The sequence below is a fragment of the Oncorhynchus clarkii genome, chromosome 29 (assembly GCF_045791955.1).
Source record: "Oncorhynchus clarkii lewisi isolate Uvic-CL-2024 chromosome 29, UVic_Ocla_1.0, whole genome shotgun sequence".
NCBI lineage: Eukaryota > Metazoa > Chordata > Actinopteri > Salmoniformes > Salmonidae > Oncorhynchus > Oncorhynchus clarkii.
Genome location: NC_092175.1, coordinates 29,198,677 through 29,221,266, shown reverse-complemented (window position 1 = coordinate 29,221,266; position 22,590 = coordinate 29,198,677). Strand labels below are relative to the sequence as shown.

The following is a 22,590-nucleotide window of genomic DNA, read 5'->3' as shown; positions in this document are numbered from 1 at the left end:
GTTCTTTGACGGGCTCTGCTGAGGGTAGCAGAGGGAGGGGGAGCCTGTTGCCCATTGCGGAGTCGGCAGTGTAACGCCAGCAGACCTCGTAAACTCCACTAGAGGAATTGATCCTGGCACTGTCAGACTGAGACACTGATACTCTGCTACTCATACCCATAGAGAGAGCTACACGACTACAGTATATTGTAGGTGTATGAAAAAGTGTTACATTGTATGTCTGAATAGTGGAATTGCTCACTATCACACATACATGATATAGCCTACACCACAATGTCGATACCAGTGGAGGCTGCTGAGGGGAGGACAGCTCATAATAATGTCTGGAATGGCATCAAACACATGGAAACCATGTGGTTTATGTTGTTGATACCTTTCCACCTATTCCAGGTGCCCTTCCTCCCCAAATAAGGTGCCACCAAAAGCCTGTGTCCGATTTCCACAAGAGACACTGTTAGTCCCTACCCTCCTCTCCACTTATTGCCTTAGAGAAACTGAGTGATCCAAATCAGGGTAGAGGAAACAAAAAAAAAGCAATAAGCTAATTCTAGCTCAGTGTATCTGCATTGACCCCTCCCTCCATCTCTCCCACTCCCTTTCTCTCACTCATTCCACCTCTCCCTCTGATTCCACCTCTCTCCCTAGCTCTCTCTCTTCAAAGTCAATTTGATGGAGTAGCTTTTCATTTCTTGGACACTCAGCAACAGCCTCTCCCACGCGCTCATGCACATGCACGCTCGTGCACGTTTACTCTCCTAGCGTCTAGTGTGAGTGTGTGAAAGAGACCCTTCCTATAGCTGCTGATATCCTGGATTTTTAAGATCGTTCATTTTGAGGTAAGAGATGTCCACAGGCTTCACCCCCTGTGTGTTAGAGAGACCACAAATCCTGCTTCCATTGGATGAGATAATGAACATGGCAATTGTTTCATTGTTACAGATAAAGTACCCCATATTAACTTCATTCTGTGTAATCGAAGGATGTATTCTCAGGCATTTTGACTGTGTTGTGTGAAGTATCTGTACCTTAGAAGGGCCATGACTTGAGCGTGATCGGTATCTCAAGGATGACGTCTTTATATGACAGTTAGGCATTAAATCTGTTCATGGTTTTCTATAACTGTGCAGTGGAGAGATTGTAATTAAGAACAATTAAAGTTAAACCTTGTTAAAGTTTCAAATTATTGTTTGGTGGCACTGAAAAGGCCTTTTTGACAGCTTTTGTAATTTTATAAAAACATAACTTGACTGTCACTAGTGATTGATGTCAGCTAATGCACATGACTAAAAGGGAGGTTGAAGGGCAGTTATTTTGATCTGAGAGCATGTGCAAAATAGCTGCACGTTAGGATGAAAGGCTTGTCTGTCCATGCATTTTTTTGTGTATCCCGAGCAGCTGCTGAAGTTGTTTGGCTGGGTAGTGTAAATTTCACTGTGTGGGTGACAGGTTATTGGTCTCAGGTTAAATCAGGCCCAGAGGAGTTGCTGACTGCAAAAGCAATGTTATATCTTAGATGAGTGAGAAAAAGCACAGATGTAACCTGTCACACACTCACAGTACATACAGTGTAGGCCTACTGCACAACATCAATACAGAAAATCAGACAGAAGACAATATTACACCTACATGTAAATATACAGCATTAGTGTGTCCCTGGGGTCTTGAACCTGGGCTGACTAAAAATCTAAAGCTGTGTCAAGGACTAAATTACCCAATCACTCAGCAGCTTGGAAAGGACATTACACTGAATGTGTAATTCAGCTCAGTCACATCACATCTGGGACCTGAGAATCATGGGGTATTAATTCTTCACACAGCCGAGCCTGCTAGTGTGGTATATCTGGTATAGAATAATGTTTCTCCCCTGTGTTAATGGACAGACATGGCCGGAGGCACGTGCAGACACATACACACACACACCTTTTTTGGGCTCTAACCCACTCTGCTGGCTGAAGCACACCTCTATTTGTCTATTGCCGCGTTCAAGACGACTCGGAACTTGGAAGTTCATTGTAGAAAGATAAGGTCATAATTTCCCACTTGGAAAGTAACTGAGTCAACCAATAGGAAGCTCTACGCCACAAAAACGTATCTAACTTTAACCTGAGATTCAGAGTTTGCGAGTTGTCTTGAACACAGCCTTTTTTATGTTTATTGACTCTGCATGTTTGTGTATCTTGCTCCATCCACCATTATATCACCTTGATGATTTTTTTCTCTCCCCAATGTGATCCATTAGAGATGTGCATCTGTTGTATGTTCTCTCTCTCACACAGGGTTTTGGTTGACAGCTCATTTTCTGTCGTTTTGGTGACGTTACATTTACAATCAAAAGCATCGTGTAGCAGTGCTGAACCACATGTTTCATTGTCACACAGGGAACCTCTCATCAATGGAAAACAAACAACAAATAATTCTGAACAACAGGGAATTGTCCTGTTCAAAGTTGATTGATCTCATACATAATAACTAACCTTTAATATGATATTTGTAATGTTGTCAAACATTAATGAGTAATCTCTTCAGTAACTAGTGGTCCAATAACAATGGTTATTTTGTTCAACACCAACGTCTTGGTAAAACCCACCCAGTGTCCCCACCTTCGGGCTGTGAGGAGGACGGCCATCCCCGCAGCTACGGGTCCAGAATCTCCATCCTCAGCCGCAGAGGGAAGAGCAGCTGGAAGAGGAGGAAGAGGGAGGAAGAGGAGAGAGAGAGGTAACCAAGTGATGAAGAGTAGTGTGGTAGATAGTAATGATCCTTTACTTAGACACATCTCTGGTAGAATTCAAGTCCATTCCTGGTTTCAACTCATACCACATCCATGATGCCACCGAAAAACAACACTAGGCTTGTCTGCTCCAGTGAGACATGATTGCTTCATGCTTATTAGACTGTATACAGTACACTCTTAGAAAAAAAGATGCTGTCTAGAACCTTACATGGTTCTTCGGCTGTCCCCATAGGAGAACCCTTTGAAAAGCCCTTTTTGGTTCCAGGTAGCAAAAAGGGTTCTCCTATGGGGACAGCTGTAGAACCCCTTTGAAAAACTTTTAAAGAGTGCAGCCTACACATAGAGTGTAACAATCAGCAACATGTTTTCTGTTTCCAGTCAGTGATATGGTGGGGGCTACAGTCTGTATTACGTTTAGTTTCCAGTCAGTAATATGGTGGGGGCTACAGTCTGTATTACGTTTAGTTTCCAGTCAGTAATATGGTGGGGGCTACAGTCTGCATTACGTTTAGTTTCCAGTCAGTAATATGGTGGGGGCTACAGTCTGTATTACGTTTAGTTTCCAGTCAGTAATATGGTGGGGGCTACAGTCTGCATTACAGTCTGTATTACGTTTAGTTTCCAGTCAGTGATATGGTGGGGGCTACAGTCTGTATTACGTTTAGTTTCCAGTCAGTAATATGGTGGGGGCTACAGTCTGTATTACGTTTAGTTTCCAGTCAGTAATATGGTGGGGGCTACAGTCTGTATTATGTTTAGTTTCCAGTCAGTAATATGGTGGGGGCTACAGTCTGTATTATGTTTAGTTTCCAGTCAGTAATATGGTGGGGGCTACAGTCTGTATTACGTTTAGTTTCCGGTCAGTAATATGGTGGGGGCTACAGTCTGTATTACGTTTAGTTTCCAGTCAGTAATATGGTGGGGGCTACAGTCTGTATTACGTTTAGTTTCCAGTCAGTAATAAGGTGGGGGCTACAGTCTGTATTACGTTTAGTTTCCAGTCAGTAATATGGTGGGGGCTACAGTCTGTATTACGTTTAGTTTCCAGTCAGTGATATGGTGGGGGCTACAGTCTGTATTACGTTTAGTTTCCAGTCAGTAATATGGTGGGGGCGTTTAGTTTCCAGTCAGTAATATGGTGGGGGCTACAGTCTGTATTACGTTTAGTTTCCAGTCAGTAATATGGTGGGGGCTACAGTCTGTATTACGTTTAGTTTCCAGTCAGTAATATGGTGGGGGCTACAGTCTGTATTACGTTTAGTTTCCAGTCAGTAATATGGTGGGGGCTACAGTCTGTATTACGTTTAGTTTCCGGTCAGTAATATGGTGGGGGCTACAGTCTGTATTACGTTTAGTTTCCAGTCAGTAATATGGTGGGGGCTACAGTCTGTATTACGTTTAGTTTCCAGTCAGTAATATGGTGGGGGCTACAGTCTGTATTACGTTTAGTTTCCAGTCAGTAATATGGTGGGGGCTACAGTCTGTATTACGTTTAGTTTCCAGTCAGTAATATGGTGGGGGCTACAGTCTGTATTACGTTTAGTTTCCGGTCAGTAATATGGTGGGGGCTACAGTCTGTATTACGTTTAGTTTCCGGTCAGTAATATGGTGGGGGCTACAGTCTATATTACGTTTAGTTTCCAGTCAGTAATATGGTGGGGGCTACAGTCTGTATTACGTTTAGTTTCCGATTAATGATTACCTTGCAGTTTAGCTAATGTGGGTGACATCTGTTTTCATGGGCTTTCTGTCTGTGTTTGGTGTGTTTGTTCTGCAGCTGGGCCCCAGAGCGCTCCAGCACTGGCAGCGGGGGGAAGAAGCGTGCTTCTTTGGGGCTTAACGAAGGTGCAAGCATGCGCTGCTCCACCCTCCTGTGTATCCTGACGGGGGTGCTTCTCTACCTAGTGCTGGGGGCCGTGGTGTTCCAGGCCCTGGAGGCTCCCCATGAGGAGGGCCAGCACATACAGCTGCAGGACACACGCAGAGCCTTCCTGGAGAACTACACCTGCGTCAGCCCAGACGTTCTGCAGGCCCTCATAGAGGTACCCTACATAGCCTAAACACAGACCTACAGAACAAACAGGTTAAAATGACTGAATGACTGGGATATTAGACTTTCGGGGTGTCCAAGGCAACGGTCATGAAATCCAATGAGACCTCTATAGTTGGGTTGCAGTACAATCAATCAATCAATCAATCAAATGTATTTAAATTCAGCTGATGTCACAAAGTGCTGTACGGAATCCCAGCCTAAAACCCCAAACAGCAAGCAATGCAGGTGTAGAAGCACGGTGGCTAGGAAAAACTCCCTAGAAAGGCCAGAACCTAGGATGAAACCTAGAGAGGAACCAGGCTATGAGTGGTGGCCAGTACTCTTCTGGATGTGCCAGGTGGAGATTATAACAGAACATGGCCAAGATGTTCAAATGTTCATAGATGACCAGCAGGGTCAAATAATAATAATCACAGTGGTTATCGAGGGTGCAACAGGTCAGCACCTCAGGAGTAAATATCAGTTGGCTTTTCATAGCCGATCATTCAGAGTATCTCTACCGCTCCTGCTGTCTCTAGAGAGTTGAAAACAGCAGGTCTGGGACAGGTAGCACGTCCGGTGAACAGGTCAGGGTTCCATAGCCCCAAGCAGAACAGTTGAAACTGGAGCAGTAGCACGGCCAGGTGGACTGGAGACAGCAAGGAGTCATCAGGCCAGGTAGTCCTGAGGCATGGTCCTAGGGCTCAGGTCCTCTGAGAGAGAGAAAGAAAGAAAGGCGAGAAAGAGAGAAAGAAAGAGAGAGAATTAGAGAGTATACTTAAATTCACACAGGACACCGGGTAAGACAGGATAAATACTCCAGATATAACAGACTGACCCTAGCCCCCCGACACATAAACTACTGCAGCATAAACACTGGAGGCTAAGTCAGGAGGGGTCGGGAGACACTGTGGCCCTGTCCAGATAGGGCCAAACAAGCAGGATATAACCCCACCCACTTTGCCAAAACACAGCCCCCACACCACTAGAGAGATATCTTCAACCACCAACTTACCATCCTGAGACAAGGCCGAGAATAGCCCACGAAGATCTCCAGCACGGCACAACCCAAGGGTGGGCGCCAACCCAGACAGGAAGATCACGTCAGTGACTCAACCCATTCAAGTGACGCACCTCTCCTAGGGACAGCATGGAAGAGTACCAGTAAGCCAGTGACTCAGCTCCTGTAATAGGGTTTGAGGCAGAGAATCCCAGTGGAGAGAGGGGAACCGGCCAGGCAGAGACAGCAAGGGCGGTTCGTTACTCCAGTGCCTTTCCGTTCACCTTCACACTCCTGGGCCAGACTACACTCAATCATAGGACCTACTGAAGAGATGAGTCTTCAATAAAAGACTTAAAGTTTGAGACCGAGTCCGCGTCTCTCACATGGATAGACAGACCATTCCATAAAAATGGAGCTCTATAGAAGAAAGCCCTGCCTCCAGCTCCCTTAAGGAGGCCTGCGTCTTGGGACCGTAGCGTACGTGTAGGTATGTACGGCAGGACCAAATCGGAAAGATAGGTAGGAGCAAGCCCATGTAATGTTAGCAGTAAAAACTTGAAATTAGCCCTTGCCTTAACAGGAAGCCAGTGTAGAGAGGCTAGCACTGGAGTAATATGATCGTTTTTTTGGGTTCTAGTCAAGATTCTAGCAGCCGTGTTAAGCATTAACTGAAATGTATTTAGTGCCGTATCTGGGTAGCCGGAAAGTAGAGCATTGCAGCAGTCTAACCTAGAAGTGACAAAAGCATGAATGAATTTTTCTGCATCGTTTTTGGACAGAAAGTTTCTGATTTTTGCAATGTTACGTAGATGGAAAAAAGCTGTCCTTGATAAAATTCGTCAAAAGAGAGATCAAGATCCAGAGTAACCCCGAGGTCCTTCACAGTTTTATTTGAGACGACTGTACAACCATCAAGAATAATTGTCAGATTCAACATAAGATCTCTTTGTTTCTTGGGACCTAGAACAAGCATCTCTGTTTTGCCCGAGTTTAAAAGTAGAACATTTGCCAACATCTACTTCCTGATGTTTGAAACACAGTCTTCCAGGGAGGGCAATTTTGGGGCTTAACCATGTTTCATCGAAATGTACAGCTTGTGTGTCATCCGCATAGCAGTGAAAGTTAACATTGTTTCCGAATGACATCACCAAGAGGTAAAATATATAGTGAAAACAATAGTGGTCCTAAAACGGAGCCTTGAGGAACACCAAAATTTACAGTTGATTTGTCAGAGGACAAATTATCCACAGAGAGAAACTGATATCTTTCTGACAGATCTAAACCAGGCCAGAACTTGTCCCTATAGACCAATTTGGGTTTCCAATCTCTCCAAAAGAATGTGGTGATCGATGGTATCAAAAGCAGCACGAAGGTCTAGGAGCATGAGGACAGATGCAGTGCCTCGGTCTGACGCCATTAAAAGGTAATTTATCACCTTCACAAGTGCAGTCAGTGCTATGATGGGGTCTAAAACCAGACTGAAGCGTTTTGTATACATTGTTTGTCTTCAGGAAGGCAGTGAGTTGCTGTGCTACAGCTTTTTCTAACATATTTGAGAGGAATGGGAGATTCGATGTATAGGCTGATAGTTTTTTATATTTTCTGGGTCAAGGTTTGGCTTTTTCAAGAGAGGTTTTATTACTGCCACTTTTAGTGAGTTTGGTTCACATCCGGTGGATAGAGAGCCATTTATTATGTTCAACATAAGAGGGCCAAGCACAGGAAGTAGCTCTTTCAGTAGTTTAGTTGGAATAGGGTCCAGTATGCAGCTTGAAGGTTTAGAGGTCATGATTATTTTCATCAATGTGTCAAGAGATATAGTACTAAAAACTTGAGTGTCTCCCTTGATCCTATGTCCTGGCAGAGTTGTGCAGACTCAGGACAACTGAGCTGTGGAGGAATGTGCAGATTTAAAGAGGAGTCTGTAATTTGCTTTCTAATTATCTTTTTTTTTCCTCAAAAAAGTTAATGAATTTATCACTGCTGAAGTGAAATCTATCCTCTCTTGGGGAATGCTGCTTTTTAGTTAGCTTTGTGACAGTATCAAAAATACATTTTGGATTGTTCTTATTTTCCTCAATTAAGTTGGAAAAATAGGACGATCGAGGAGCAGTGAGGGCTCTTCGATACTGCACGGTACTGTCTTTCCAAACTAGTCGGAAGACTTCCAGTTTGGTGTAGCGCCATTTCCGTTCCAATTTTTGGAAGCTTGCTTCAGAGCTCGGATATTTTCTGTATACCAGGGAGCTAGTTACTTATGACAAATGTTTTTTGGGGTGCGACTGCATCTAGGGTATTGCGCAAGGTTAAATTAAGTTCCTCAGTTAGGTGGTTAACTGATGTTTGTATTCTGACGTCCTTGGGTAGGTGGAGGGAGTCTGGAAGGGCATCTAGGAATCTTTGGGTTGTCCGAGAATTTATAGCATGACTTTTGATGATCCTTGGTTGGGGTCTGAGCAGATTATTTGTTGCAATTGCAAACGTAATAAAATGGTGGTTCGATAGTCCAGGATTATGAGGAAAAACATTAAGATCCACAACATTTATTCCACGGGGTAAAACTAGGTATAGTGTTTGACTGTGGCAGTGAGTAGGTCCGGAGACATGTTGTCCAAAACCCACTGAGTCGATGATGGCTCCGAAAACCTTTTGGAGTGGGTCTGTGGACTTTTCCATGTGAATATTAAAGTCACCAAAAATTAGAATATTATCTGCAATGACTACAAGGTCCGATAGGAATTCAGGGAACTAAATGGTAATACAAAATAAAGAAACGTAAAGTTGGCAGGTAGCAAGTAAGGTAAGCAACCAACCGCACAGCAGCACATAAACAAGTCTACAAGTTGTACAATGCAAATACAGAAATATTCAGGTCCAAACACTACAATCACTGTTTCTCTTGTCTCTCTCTCTTATCACTTTAACTTTCTGACTGTCCCATCCCAGGAGGTGGCAGATGCTGTGGGTGCGGGTGTGGATCCTAGCAGCAATTCCTCCACCTTCACCAGCCAATGGGACCTGGCCAGCGCCTTTTTCTTCTCTGGGACCATCGTCACCACCATCGGTAAATCAGCAGGCTGATCTCCCCAATGTTTAATCCATTGTTACACACTGACACTACCTATCCCAATCCTAAAGCTCTACAAACCATCATCCTCAGGTTTTGGGAACATCTCCCCAAAGACAGAAGGGGGGCAGCTGTTCTGTATCTTTTATGCCCTGGTGGGGATCCCTCTGTTTGGTATCCTGCTGGCTGGAGTTGGAGACCATCTGGGGACCGGGCTGAGGAAGGCCATCCTCAAAATTGAATTTCTCTTAGCGGTGAGACACTAAATATTTGGTTTAATGTGTTTCCTCTGTCTTTCTCGGCCAGTCAGTATTTCAGTCCCTCCCTTTCCTTCTTTCCTCTTTTTAATGTTTTGCTGTCTCCCTCTCAGAAATGGAAGGTGAGTCCTACTATTGTTCGAGTCATCTCAGCCATACTCTCCATCCTGTTGGGGGTAGCACTCTTCGTTGCAGTGCCAACGCTGGTGTTTCAGGAGGTGGAGAAGTGGACTCTCCTGGAGGCGTCCTACTTTGTTGTCATCACCCTGACTACAGTGGGTTTTGGAGACTATGTTGCAGGTACTTCCGCCACTGCATTTAGGATTGGGTCAAGGAATCTGTCTCAAAAGATCAAAACACACATTTCATTGTTGAAACTCTCTTTACATTGTTGAAACTCTCTTTACATTGTTGAAACTCTCTTTACATTGTTGAAACTCTCTTTACATAGTTGAAACTCTCTTTTCCTAGTTGAAATTCTCTTTTCCTAGTTGAAACTCTCTTTTCATTGTTGAAACTCTCTTTTCCTAGTTGAAACTCTCTTTTCCTAGTTGAAACTCTCTTTTCCTAGTTTAAACTCTCTTTTCCTAGTTGAAACTCTCTTTTCATTGTTGAAACTCTCTCCCTGTTGAAACTCTTTTCAGTGTTGAAACTCTCTCTTTCAGTGTTGAGACACATTAACAGACACAAACACCTGCTACTCCAGATTGATGTAGTTTAGGAGGCCTGAGTGATAAAATACAGTCACTCATTAAACTGGACATTTATTTTACTCTTTGTGAATAATTTAATCATTGAATGAAAGTTTAATTATTAACCCCATAGAGTTTTCCGGCAGCTCAGTCTGTAATGTTCACTAATGTGAGATTAATTTAATAAACCCCTAGAGTCGATGTCTGCGCCCTGCTGAAATCTAATTAGCATAATAAAACATATAAAATCTGTTTTTAAAATGATATGTAACCAGGTAAGTCAATTAAGAACACATTCAAACCCTACCCAGCCAAACCCTACCCCAGACAACGCTGGGCCAATTGTGCGCCGCCCTAATCACGGCTGGTTGTGGCACAGCCTGGGAACGAACCAGGGTCTGCAGTGACACCTCTAACACTGCAATGCCTTAGACCACTCTGCCACTCGGGAGAACTGTTTAATCTAGAGATATCTCTCTGCATGGGCTGCGTCTTAATTCACCTCATCCGCCGATGTCGGCCTTCCGCATCTGTAGTGAAAGGTGGCAGAGCAGACCATGAGACATCCCGAAAATCGGTCTTCTCTCGAAAACGTCTTTAGCGGTTTTGGCCTACAAACTATTGACCCCGCTATGGAAAGATGAGACTGTTTTTCCATGTATAAATCTGTTATTCAATGTGTTTCTATGGGCTAATCACAGTTTGGCCAAATTCAATGTTTCATCAAATATGTTTTTTTATACCTAAAGGGGTCCTAAAATTCAAAATCAAATAGCTAAATTATCCTTGGTATGATCATTTTAAAACATGATGCCACCAAAAAACAACAATAGGCTCGTCTGCTCCAGTGAGACGTGATTGGTTCATGCTTATTAGACTGTACACTCTTAGAAAAAAAGATGCTATCTAGAACCTTAAATGGTTATTTGGCTGTCCCCATAGGAGAACCCTTTGAAAACCCCTATTTGGTTCCCACCCAGGCTTAGATTCTAGGGGGTTTTAACAGCAGATCTGTCATGTGTAAACCAACCTTTAGACCTGTAAGGTTGCTGATTCTCCATTGTCTACACCTGTAAATCTATACCTATCCTATTGCTTATCTCTGTCAGGTGATAGTGGAGATGGTGGTAAAGACCACTGGTACAAGCCCCTGGTGTGGTTCTGGATCCTGCTGGGCCTGGCCTACTTTGCTTCCATCCTGTCCATGGTTGCAAACTGGCTTCGGGTCCTGTCCAAGAAGACCAGGGCTGAGGTGTGTAAAAACTGATCGGGCCCAAAATGGGAGAGTACAACCTACAAGCAAATGGGCTGCACTCTACACTTTGTCACCTATAGCCACCTGTTCTATTTCTCAATGATCCTCCCTTCCTCTCTTATCAACTCTCAAGTGTGTTGTGACTTCATTAGATTCTCTTTAAATAGTGATTTGATCTCTTTCCGCTCTCTTCCCAGATGGAGGAGCTCAGAGCCCGTACCACTGACTGGGGTCAGAACATTCAGAACATGTCCGTGGACTTCCGCATGCCAGACGACCCCTTCAAACGACGACGACGAAAGCGTCGACATGGCCCTCGCAGCCGAGGCAATGGGGCAGGCCATGTGTCTGGGGCCCCTGGGAAGGGGGGCAGAGTGATGGAGAATGGCCAGCTGAACAGCCAATCAGAGACTGGATCGTCCTCATACTCTTACTCATCCAACGAGTCAGAGTCTGGATCTGCGACAGGGTCAGAGGTCTCGCAGCATGAGCGAGTAGTAGAGGAAAAAGAGAAGGATGTCGATAAGGAGAATGCCTTCCCAGAATCCCTGTATTCCCAGCCTCTGGACTACTTTGGAGAGAACCTGGCATACATTGATGAGTCCTCAGATGCAGTTAGTGGAAAATTACATTTGGATCCCCTGTTGGATCCAACACAGCCCGTCTCTACACGCTCACGAAAGCCCAAGAGGAGACGGCCCAGAAGGACACCCCCAGAGAAGAGCCCTAAAATTAGCCCTACCAAGCCTGAGAAGAAAGAGCCCAATGGAGACATAAAACCCCCTGAAAATCCACCGCCACCGAAGGATAGATGAACCAAATGCTCAAAGGTGAGTTTGTATGTTTTCAGAGCATGTTGAAAATGGATAAACATATGGAAAAAAATACAAATTATGAAACTGTCAAACTAGAAAACCCCTGACTCTGCTCTTTTTAGGGGTGAAGGGAAGAAGAAGTTATGTGGGAAGAACTGAACCTGATTGATTATGTTTTATTCACTACACTGTTCATGTTTCATAAACATAGTTTGAGTGTGTGTATGCCTGATTCAAATAGGGAGTGAGCCTTGATGTAATAGCAGATTGACTTATTCAAATAATCCTAACAAAACTTAACCATGTCACTTCTTTAACCTGATGTTGCCTTCGTAGTGTTTTAATAAGGAACACAATCTTATGTGCCCCATTTTTCTATGTTTGCTTATGGAGTGAGCGCTCCCTACTGGGCAATCATGAAACTGCAAAGCCCTGTTTTCTCTGGATATAATAAGCAGTGAAGCACACCAACATGCATTGTATTTTTTTTAATACTCTGAATCAATTTAGATTTTTTGCCATTAGGGGAAAAAAGCCTTATGACAATAACTCTCCCATAATGAATTTGTCCCTGAATGTCTAGAGCCCAAACTTTAGAGAACAAAGCTTTGGTGTATATAATAGGAAAGTTCTAATTCAAGGCATGAGTAAATCCAGTCTCTGCCAATAACCATATCTGGTCTTGCATGACCTTAGCCTAAGTATTACACTAGTGACGTTATTACTGTGTGCACTGTGTACAGCATATGCCATTGTATATATTTTTGAGTATTATTCTTTGAATGTATTACACACAACTGTCCTGTAAAATAAACAACACATTTTTAAAATAATCAGAATATTTTGTGTGTGCATGCGTGTGAGAGATTTTCCAGCATTTGCATTGTTTTCCTGAGGAACGGAAAGATGACTGTCAGTAAATTAAGGACAATGAAGATACAGTGGCACACTGAGAATGAATAACACAGTCATTTAGAATTATATTGTATACAACCATCTTTTCTCAGTTCTTCAATTAACAAACTACATACCTGAAATGAGAAAAACAACATGTAATATGTCTTATCAACACATTTTGCAACCTTTTGCACTTAAGAACACTTAAGGAAATAAAAATTGGGAAATAAATTGTAAAAAAAGTTCATACTCACTGCACTGACACAGGTTGTTGATCATTTGGCAAATCTGACCATAACTCTATACTCATGATTCTTGCTTACAAGCAAATGCTCAAACAGGAAGTACCAGTGACACGCTCAATATGGAAGTGGTCAGACTGTTTCACCAGCGCAGACTGGACTATGTTCCAGGATTCATCCGATTGCATAGAGTTTACCACATCAGTCACGATTTAATTTATCCATTATTTTACCAGGTAAGTTGACTGAGAACACATTCTCATTTACAGCAACAACCTGGGGAATAGTTACAGGGGAGAGGAGGGGGATGAAAGAGCCAATTTTAAACTGGGGTTTATTAGGTGGCTGTGATGGTTTGAGGGCCAGATTGGGAATTTAGCCAGGACACCAGGGTTAACACCCCTACTCTTACAATAAGTGCCATGGGATCTTTAAGACCTCAGAGAGTCAGGACACCTGTTTAACATCCCATCGGAAAGACTGCACCCTACACAGGGCAGTGTCCCCAACCACTACCCTGGGGCATTGGGATACTTTTTAGACCAGAGGAAAGAGTGCCTCCTACTGGCCCTCCAACACCACTTCCAGTAGCATCTGGTCTCCCATCCAGGGACTGACCAGGACCAACCCTGCTTAGCTTTAGAAGCAAGCCAGCAGTGGTATGCAGGGTGGTATTAATAAGTGCATCAATGACATCATCCCCACAGTGACCATACTTACATATCACATACTTACATATCACAACCAGAAGCCAGGCAACATCCTCACTGAGCTAAAGGCTGCCGCTTTCAAGGAGTGGGACACTAATGCAGACGTTTATAAGAAATCCCACTATGCTCTCCGAACAGATAAAGAGTCAATACAGGACTAGGATTGAATCCTACAACTCTGGCTCTGACGCTTGCAGGATGTTTTTATTTTTTATTTGAACCTTTATTTAACAAGGCAAGTCAGTTAAGAACAAATTCTTATTTACAATGACGACACCGGCCAAAACCAGACGACGTTGGGCCAATCGTGCACCTCCCTATGGGACTTCCAATCACGGCTGGTTGTAATACAGCCTGGATTCAAACCAGGGTGTCTGTAGTAACGCCTCTAGCACTGAGACGCAGTGCCTTAGACTGCTGTGCCATTCGGGGGCCTCTTGAAACACGTAGGTTGTGGCAGGACTTCCAAACTATCACAGATTACAAAGGGAAACCCAGCCGCAAGCTTCCCAGTTACACAAGACTATCAAACGAGGTAAATGCCTTCTACACTCGCTTCGAGGCAAGCAACACTGAACCACGAGATCACCAGCTTTTCCAGATGGCTGTGAGATCACGCTATCTGTAGCCGAAGTGCGTAAGACCTTTAAGCAGTTTAACATTCACAGGGCCAGACAGATTACCAGGATGCGTACTCAGAGCATGCGCTCTGTGAAGTGTCTTCACTGACATTTTCAACCTCTCCCTGACCCAGTCTGTAAAACCTACATGTTTCAAGCAGACCACCATAGTCCCTGGCCCAAGAACGCCAAAGTAACCTGTCTAAATGACTATTGCCCCATATCACTCATATACAGTATGTAGCCATGAAATGCTTTTGAAAGGCTCACATCAACACCATCATCTCAAACACCCTGGACCCACTCCAATTTGCATACCACTCCAACAGATCCACAGATGACACAATCTCTATTGCACTCCACAATGTCCTTACCCACCTGGACAAAAGGAACACCAATGTGAAAATGCTGTTCATTGACTACAGCATCATAGTGCCCTCAAAACTCATCACTAAGCTATGGACCTTGGGACTGAACACCTCCCTCTGCAACTGAATCCTGGACTTCCTGACTGGCCTCCCCCAGGTGTTGAGGGTAGGCAACAACACATCCGCCACTGCTGACCCTCAACACGGGGGGCCCTCAGGGATGCTTAGTGCTTAGTCCCCTACTGTACTCCCTGTTCACCTACGACTGCCTGGCCATGCACGACTCCAACACCATCATTAAGTTTGCTGACAACACGACAGTGGTAGGCCTGATCACCGACGACGATGAGACAGCCTATAGGGAGGAGGTAAGAGACCTGGCAGTGTGGTTTCAGAACAACAACTTCTCCTTCAACATCAGCAAGACAAAGGAACTGATTGTGGGCTACAGGAAATGAAGGGCTGAGCACGCCCCCATTCACATCGACAGGGCTATAGTGGAGTGGGTCGAAAGCTTCAAGTTCCTCGGTGTCTACATCACTAAGAATCTATCTTGGTCCACACACACCAACACAGTCATGAAGAGAGCACTACAATGCCTCTTCCCCCTCAGGATGCTGAAAGGATTTGGCATGGGCCCTCAGATCCTCAAAAAGTTATACAGCTGCACCACTGACAGCATCTTGACTGGCTGCATCACCGCTTTGTATGACAACTGCTCGGCATAAGACCGCTTGGCGCTACAGAGGGTAGTGCGTACAGCCCAGTACATCACAGCTCCCTGCCATCCAGGACCTTTATTCCAGTTGGTGTCAGAGAAAAGCCCTAAACATTTTCAAAGACTCCAGCCACTCAAGTCATAGACTATTCTCTCTGCTACCGCACGGCAAGCGGCACCGATGCACCAAGTCTATAACCAACAGGACCCTGAACAGCTTCTACCCCCAAGCCATAAGACTGCTAAATAGTTAATTAAATAGTTAAACAAATAGCTACGTAGACTATCTGCATTGACCCTTTTTGCACAAACTGTTTTGACTCATTACATACGCTGCCGCTACTGTTTATTATCTGTCCCTTTATTCTTAGTTATATGTACATATCTACCTCAATCACCTTGTATCCCTGCACATCCACTCGTTACTGATAACACGTGTATATAGCTAAGTTATCGTTACTCATTGTGTATTTATTATTACGTGTTTTACTTTTCTATTATTTCTCTCATTTCTTTCTCTCTACATTGTTGGGAAGGGCCTGCAAGTAAGCATTTTACTGTTAGTCTACACTTGTTGTATATGAAGCATGTGATGAATTAAATGTGATTTGATCCTCTGAACATCAACATCCTATTTTCACAGACAGGTTAGGAATAGGAGTGATGGTGTCCTTCCCATTCTCAATTGAGAAGGCAGGTCCTAAAATGGAAGAGGGACACATTTTATGAGAAAAGAACAGTATCAAAACAGTAGGCAGTTGACTCTTAAAAAGTGTGCCATCATGTCTTACAAAGCTTGAAATCCAAATTGGGTAATGCATAACAGATGAATTGTCATATGGTGTATTTGGATTGTTGGTGTCCTGTTTCTGGAAGTATAGATGGATATGAGTATATATGAAAGTGCTTCTGATACTTGTTGATTTTGTTGAGGTAAGATAGCGCAATTCTTAAAAGCTGTCAATGAATTTGATTTGATATATGGGCACTTGACCATGAGTGAGAGGATAGTTTTCCCCAATTGACCAATAGATCTTGACATACTGGTCTCCGTCACTCCTGTTGTGCTCATGGTAGATGCCCAGTGTGTGGACATGTGAGTAAAACTCATCCAGTTTTACTCTGAATGTCAATGTAGTCTGACTGGCCACTCCAGGGACCAAATCGAATGCAGGTTCTTGTGTGAAACGATTTCATGGATGTCTCAATCATAGCCTTTTCGGAGTCATCTGTGATGAAGACCAATAAGACTTCTGTCTCACTTGCGTTATCGCATCGTAACATCAGATTATATGTGTTCATGGCTTAAGAATAAATAATGAATGTGCTATGTAAATGTAGAAATAAAATAATTATTTTCACTTACAGAAGTAATTGTCTTATGATATAACACCTCCACCAGTCCAGAGGAGGATTTGGTCCATCTGCAGTAGTTGCTCTTGCCCCAACACTTCATGGCGTTTCTGGTCCTGAGTACAGCTACATCTCCCTCCATCAGCATCTGGCTCATCCCTTAGTGCAGCGTCAAGTGGATGGCTCATCCCTTAGGGCAGAGTCAAGTGGATGGCTCATCCCTAAGTGCAAAGAGTCAAGTGGATGGCTCATTCCTTAGTGCAGTCAAGTGGATGGCTCATCCCTTAGGGCAGAGTCAAGTGGATGGCTCATCCCTTAGTGCAGAGTCAAGTGGATGGCTCATCCCTTAGTGCAGAGTCAAGTGGATGGCTCATCCCTAAGTGCAAAGAGTCAAGTGGATGGCTCATCCTTTAGTGCAAAGAGTCAAGTGGATGGCTCATTCCTTAGTGCAAAGAGTCAAGTGGATGGCTCATCCCTAAGTGCAAAGAGTCAAGTGGATGGCTCATTCCTTAGTGCAGTCAAGTGGATGGCTCATCCCTTAGTGCAGTCAAGTGGATCACATAACGAAGATATGGATTGTAGATGTTATGTTAATCAGATACTGACTTGTGAGCTTATAAATCAATCTTATGTACCTTTGTTTCTTGCTAGTGTTGTAAATTGCACAAATAATATGTACCTTTTCAATATACAGTAGACTTGATTATTATATAGCACTGCACAGTATTGTGCATTTAAAGTGAAAACTTACCATCCTCAACAGGCCATTCTTGCAGAGGAGACAATCACTGCGTGAGTGATTCTGAACACTACAGTGAGTTGAGAGTTTAGATAGGAGCTCAGCCGTGCCAAGGGCTCCAGCTTTTACAAGCGGAGAGTGGGCCTGGGAGAGACCAAGCAGGAGCAAGGCGAATATGGCGAAGTTGAGGCTCTGGCTCGTGCTCCTTTAGCGGGTGGAGATGCTCAAGGTGGAAGCAGGTGTGTGAGTGAGTCAGAGCATAGTTTTTATACAGCCACACAGGGAGGGACCACCAGGCCATATGTCAACACGAGGAGCCTAAAACAAGTATTTAGAAGAGGGATTAGTACAGTAACCTCGCCCATCCATTCAATCACTGACTCATGATACATCTACAAGGGCAGGTAGAGTTGTGATAGCTATGTTTTTCATGAATAATCTTAGCTCTAATTAATCTTCATCTGATTACAGATAGTAGGCCTAGGCATCTACAATGTATAAGTCAAGCTGGACATATGGGAGTACGGAGTTGGCAAAGCTCCCATACTAAGACATTAAAATATCACTCAAAGAGTACATTTATAGAATCCATTAGAAAATTCATTAAGTGCTGTATATATTACAAAGATTCTTTGAATTTAACATATTAACATAAATCTGTATTGTAACGCAGACTGATTAAGGGCTCTATTCATTCCATACTGCTAAAATTCAGCATTACAACATGATTGAAATTTAAAGGCAATGTTCCTGTGTTAGCAGAGACTGCATTCATGGTAAATGCTGCAGATGTCGGCTTAATAGGAAATGACCTTTACATTTCTAGCGTGCTCTCTGTAACACTTCAGCGATACAGATTGAATAGAGCCCTAATGGTCCAAATGCTTCAGTTTTCAGCGAGGGAGTCCATTGTGGATGTTGTCACTAAATAAACCCCTACTTTTAACAGTAGGCTAACACTTTACATTAAGGTACCATTTAGGGCCTCCTGAGTGGCGCAGCGGTCTAAGGCATCACTACAGACCCAGATTCGATCCCAAGCTGTGTGACACCCAGCCATGACTGGGAGACCCTTGAGGCAGCGCACAGCGTTGTTTGGGGCCAGGGGAGGGTTTGACCGGTCGGGATGTCCTTGTCCCATCATGCTCTAGCCACTCCTTGAGGTGGGCGGGATGCCTGCAAGCTGACTTTGATTGTCAATTGTATTGTATTGGTGCCGCTGGCTTCCGGGTTAAGCGAGCAGTGTGGCAAGAAGCAGTGCGGCTTGGCATGGTTGTGTTTCGGTGGAGGCATGGCTCTCGATCTTTGCCTCTCCCGAGTCCATACGGGAGTTGCAGCAATGGGACAAGGCTATAACACCAAATTGGGGAGAAAAAAGGGGTAAAAGTACAAAAAATATATACAGTACCTGTCAAAAATTTGGACACACCTACTCATTCAAAGGTTTTCTTTATTTTCTACATTGTAGATTAATAGTGAAGACATCAAAACTATGAAATAACACATATGGAATCATGTAGTGACCAAAAAAGTTTTAAACAAATCAAAATATATTTTAGATTCTTCAAAGTAGATTCCTCAAAGGTACCATTTATAAAGAGTCTACAGTTGTTTATAAATAGTAAATAATAAACTACAGATAATAGTTAGTTTACTATAGTTAAATTATAGTTTATTGTATTACATTGTTTAACATATATAGAAAATAGTTTTGATCCCATAACCATGTAATCTGACATACTGGGTGAGGTTGCTGCAGTAATCCCTCTGCTAAAAGGCATGTTGACCCAAAGTGATGATAAAAAGCAGAAGCCTGACTGGTAGCACCTCCCTATGTGGGTATCTGACAGTCTCACACACCTGTTCCTATGCACCGGATGACGGTATCATAGGTCAGCCATTTAGATAAGGTAGAGGTTAATCAAACTTGACCAAAACAACGGAATTGCCATGGAATCGCATGGGAGAAAGGGCCGTGGGGGAATGTTCCTGAGTCTCCTCATTGCCCTCCAGAAAAATGTGCCTACATTTAGGCTATTGTTCATATGTGTATTTCACATGCTGCGGTAAAAAGCTGAGTATAATGCTTGTATAGATGTCAACCCCAACACATGTTCATCGTCCTCTGGGGTGGCAGGTAGCCTAGTGGTTAAGAGTGTTGGGCCAGTAACCAAAAGGTTGCTTGTTTGAATCCCTGAGCCGGCTAGGTGGAAAAATTGGCCATTGTGCCCTTGAGCAAGGCAGTTAACAACAACTGTGCCAATGATGTTGATTAAGGCCGCCCCCCACACCTCTCTGACTCAGAGCTTAAATGCGGAAGAAGCGTTTAGGTTGAATGCATTCAGTTGTCCAACTGACTATCACCTTTCTCAATCAACTGCATTACAGTAAAAGGCGACTGACTACCACCACCGAGTTCTGTATACTAACCACTTTACATAAACAGGACTTTGCATTTAGCAGTCACTTCTAAACCTGAAAAGGGACAACTTGTACAGCCAAATATATCCAAATCAGACTTTAGTAACCGCATTGTGGGCCTGTTACAATACATCAATCATGACGGATTTGATGAATATCCAATATTTTTACATCAGATGTGTGGAATGTGCTCCAATCTGGTCAATGGAACAGTCTACACTCCTTTACCGCATCTATGGTTGCTATGTTCATACCATTCTGGAACTTTGAGGGGTCATGACATAGCCTCTCTAGTAATTCAATAGGATCTCAATGAGCTTATTCTACATTGCAGTGCAGGCGAGATTGAGAGCATCAAACTGTGATATATCCAGTGCTTGACTTGGGCAGGAGCTCACCAGAGCTGAGTACCAGCACCTCAAATGTTCTTCTGCTTGAGCTCCTGTTCCTCTTATAGAATATTAGCTCAAAAGAATTGTGGTGTTCCTGCACCTAAATATAAACAGTAGGCATACCGGCACCCAAAATGAGTACTGGCAGCTATTCCAGTCCAAGTCAAGCACTGTATTGATAAATTGTGACTGACTGACTCATCTACAAATAATAATGAGTATTTATTTATGATGTAAGGTGATTTGTAGATCAGTCAATCGGCTGTCGCCTACACCTATGGCTCTGATAAACCATCAAGCCTGCATGCGCAGTTGACTCTGTGACCTTGTGCTCGAGGAGACGAAAGCAGACGTCACCACAGACAGGCAGGCACATAATGTAATTGGCAATGTAATAAAAACACCACTAGAGAGCGCTACAATACAACAACTAATGAAATGCGACAATTCAGATTCCCAACATTGAAAAGCTAAAAAATAAATGTATATTGATCAAATATGTCTGTCCTCTTTCTAAATCTATACCATTTATGTATGCTAAAATATTGCCACTCAAAACCAATGCTAACAGGTGACAGGTGTCCTATTCCACAATGACCCAGTAATAACTAACACAATAACTAACACGTCATGTGACATGCCATGCGGCCTAACAGTTATGTGTGTTTGGCTATTGGATGAGTAAAATTAAGATCCCAGTATGCTTTCACCATTCAGACAGGATAGGGTTGTCTACTATATAGAGGGTGTTGGTTTTCAGAGATGCAATGCCACGGAAGAATGGCAGTACTAGAATGTAATGTTCGGCTGGCTGGTGGAACATTTCCTGATATGACAAGGCTTACTTTTTACTTTTTATATCACTGAGGGTCTGTCTCTCTTTCACCCCTTCTCCCATTTCGACCATGTCCCGTTTCCCTATTTGTTCAGTTCACTCTTGGTTACTTAACCTTAGATGGACAAGAACAGGCTGAGGACACCCTAAATAATGAACTCCCTTTATATCCGTCTCTGCAACCATTTGGCAGCAGACCCCCAACGCCAGGATGAAAAAGCAGAATTCAATAAAAAGCCATCTCATTAAAAGTATGCAAAACAATTAGATGAGTGGGCTACAGTAGTAAGATACACATATGCACAACAACTGGATCACAAAGAGAGTAGCCTAGCTTTGTGGAAGCTATAGTCGGCATACACTTTTCACTATACAAAGCATTATCTGTGTGGTTGCTTGTTTTAGTGCCTGTGTGTCTGTTGTTCACACCTGTCTCTGGTCATATGACCTGTCAGCATGCCACCATCCCAGGCCATGGCCTCCTTTGACATACAGCACATTCGTTCATACCTATTCTAAAGTCGTACAATGTTTCACGTGACTCCTAAAAAGAGGAGTGTTTAAAGGACTAGGCAAGGCATCTTATGCTCTAACAACTTAATTAACAATAATAAATAAAAACATTCACTTCAAGCTCCTAAACCTACCAATCGCCCAGAATATAGTGTATGTGAAACGCCGTTTTTGCAATAGGGGATAATGCGTGTGGAGCTGGTGTGGAGGCTGACTGCAGCAACATGCAAACCGTTTGAAATGCAGCGCATGCGGAATCCGTGTATGACCTTCAATTCAAGGTCGATGTTTTTCTCAATGACACCGGGAACACTGCCATCAGTCTCCAATCTCTCTGCAGTGTCTCTGAAAATATTCTCAGACGTCATAGGTCTAACACATGAACATACAATACATTATTATAAGCTAATTATTTTATGATTGATAGGTTTGATTAAAGAATATTTCCTGTTATATATTTGTATTATAGGAGACTACCGCATGTGGTCTTCCTCATGCTAAGCTATTTTAACAAACACACTACTTAGATAATTCCAGTTGCCAACTGTTCTGTGTTTTAAAATGAATTTTCCGCGGACAGGGGAAATGGGTTGTCGGCTCTTTCCATGACTGCGATAGCACTGCATGCGCACCCCTCTCCCTTCCTCTATCGATGCCAGCTGTTATAGTCAAGTTAACAAGCGGATTCTAGACTTCGGTTTTTCCTCTTCTCATCTCGTTGCAGTCGTCCACTGACCCCCACTTCCTTGGCATCGATCCAAAACTCCGCGTACCAGCTGACGAGTGTTGCCTACGTAGCGCAGTGAGCCGGGTCAGAGTCACAAGACCGAGTCGACTGAGCTCGGTTGCAAACATTTTCCATGCCATCTAAAGCTATGTTTACTATGGTGTCGTTTGATCCATTGGGGGACATGAATTCCGCTGCAT

General features: G+C 43.4%; 1 protein-coding gene and 1 pseudogene across 1 annotated transcript; one reads left to right on the top strand and one right to left on the bottom strand.

Annotated features, from left to right (window-relative positions):
- Window positions 1-757: 757 nt before the first annotated feature.
- Window positions 758-12,685, top strand: LOC139388321 (potassium channel subfamily K member 4-like). The gene is made up of 8 exons (XM_071134925.1): window positions 758-2,718; window positions 4,512-4,776; window positions 8,716-8,833; window positions 8,930-9,090; window positions 9,207-9,393; window positions 10,895-11,037; window positions 11,238-11,870; window positions 11,978-12,685. The coding sequence occupies exons 2-7, from the start codon at window positions 4,588-4,590 to the stop codon at window positions 11,853-11,855; spliced, it is 1,416 nt and encodes a 471-aa protein (XP_070991026.1). The 5' UTR covers window positions 758-2,718; window positions 4,512-4,587; the 3' UTR covers window positions 11,856-11,870; window positions 11,978-12,685.
- A 3,348-nt stretch (window positions 12,686-16,033) lies between these two features.
- Window positions 16,034-16,920, bottom strand: LOC139388191 (high choriolytic enzyme 1-like; annotated as a pseudogene).
- Window positions 16,921-22,590: the final 5,670 nt, after the last annotated feature.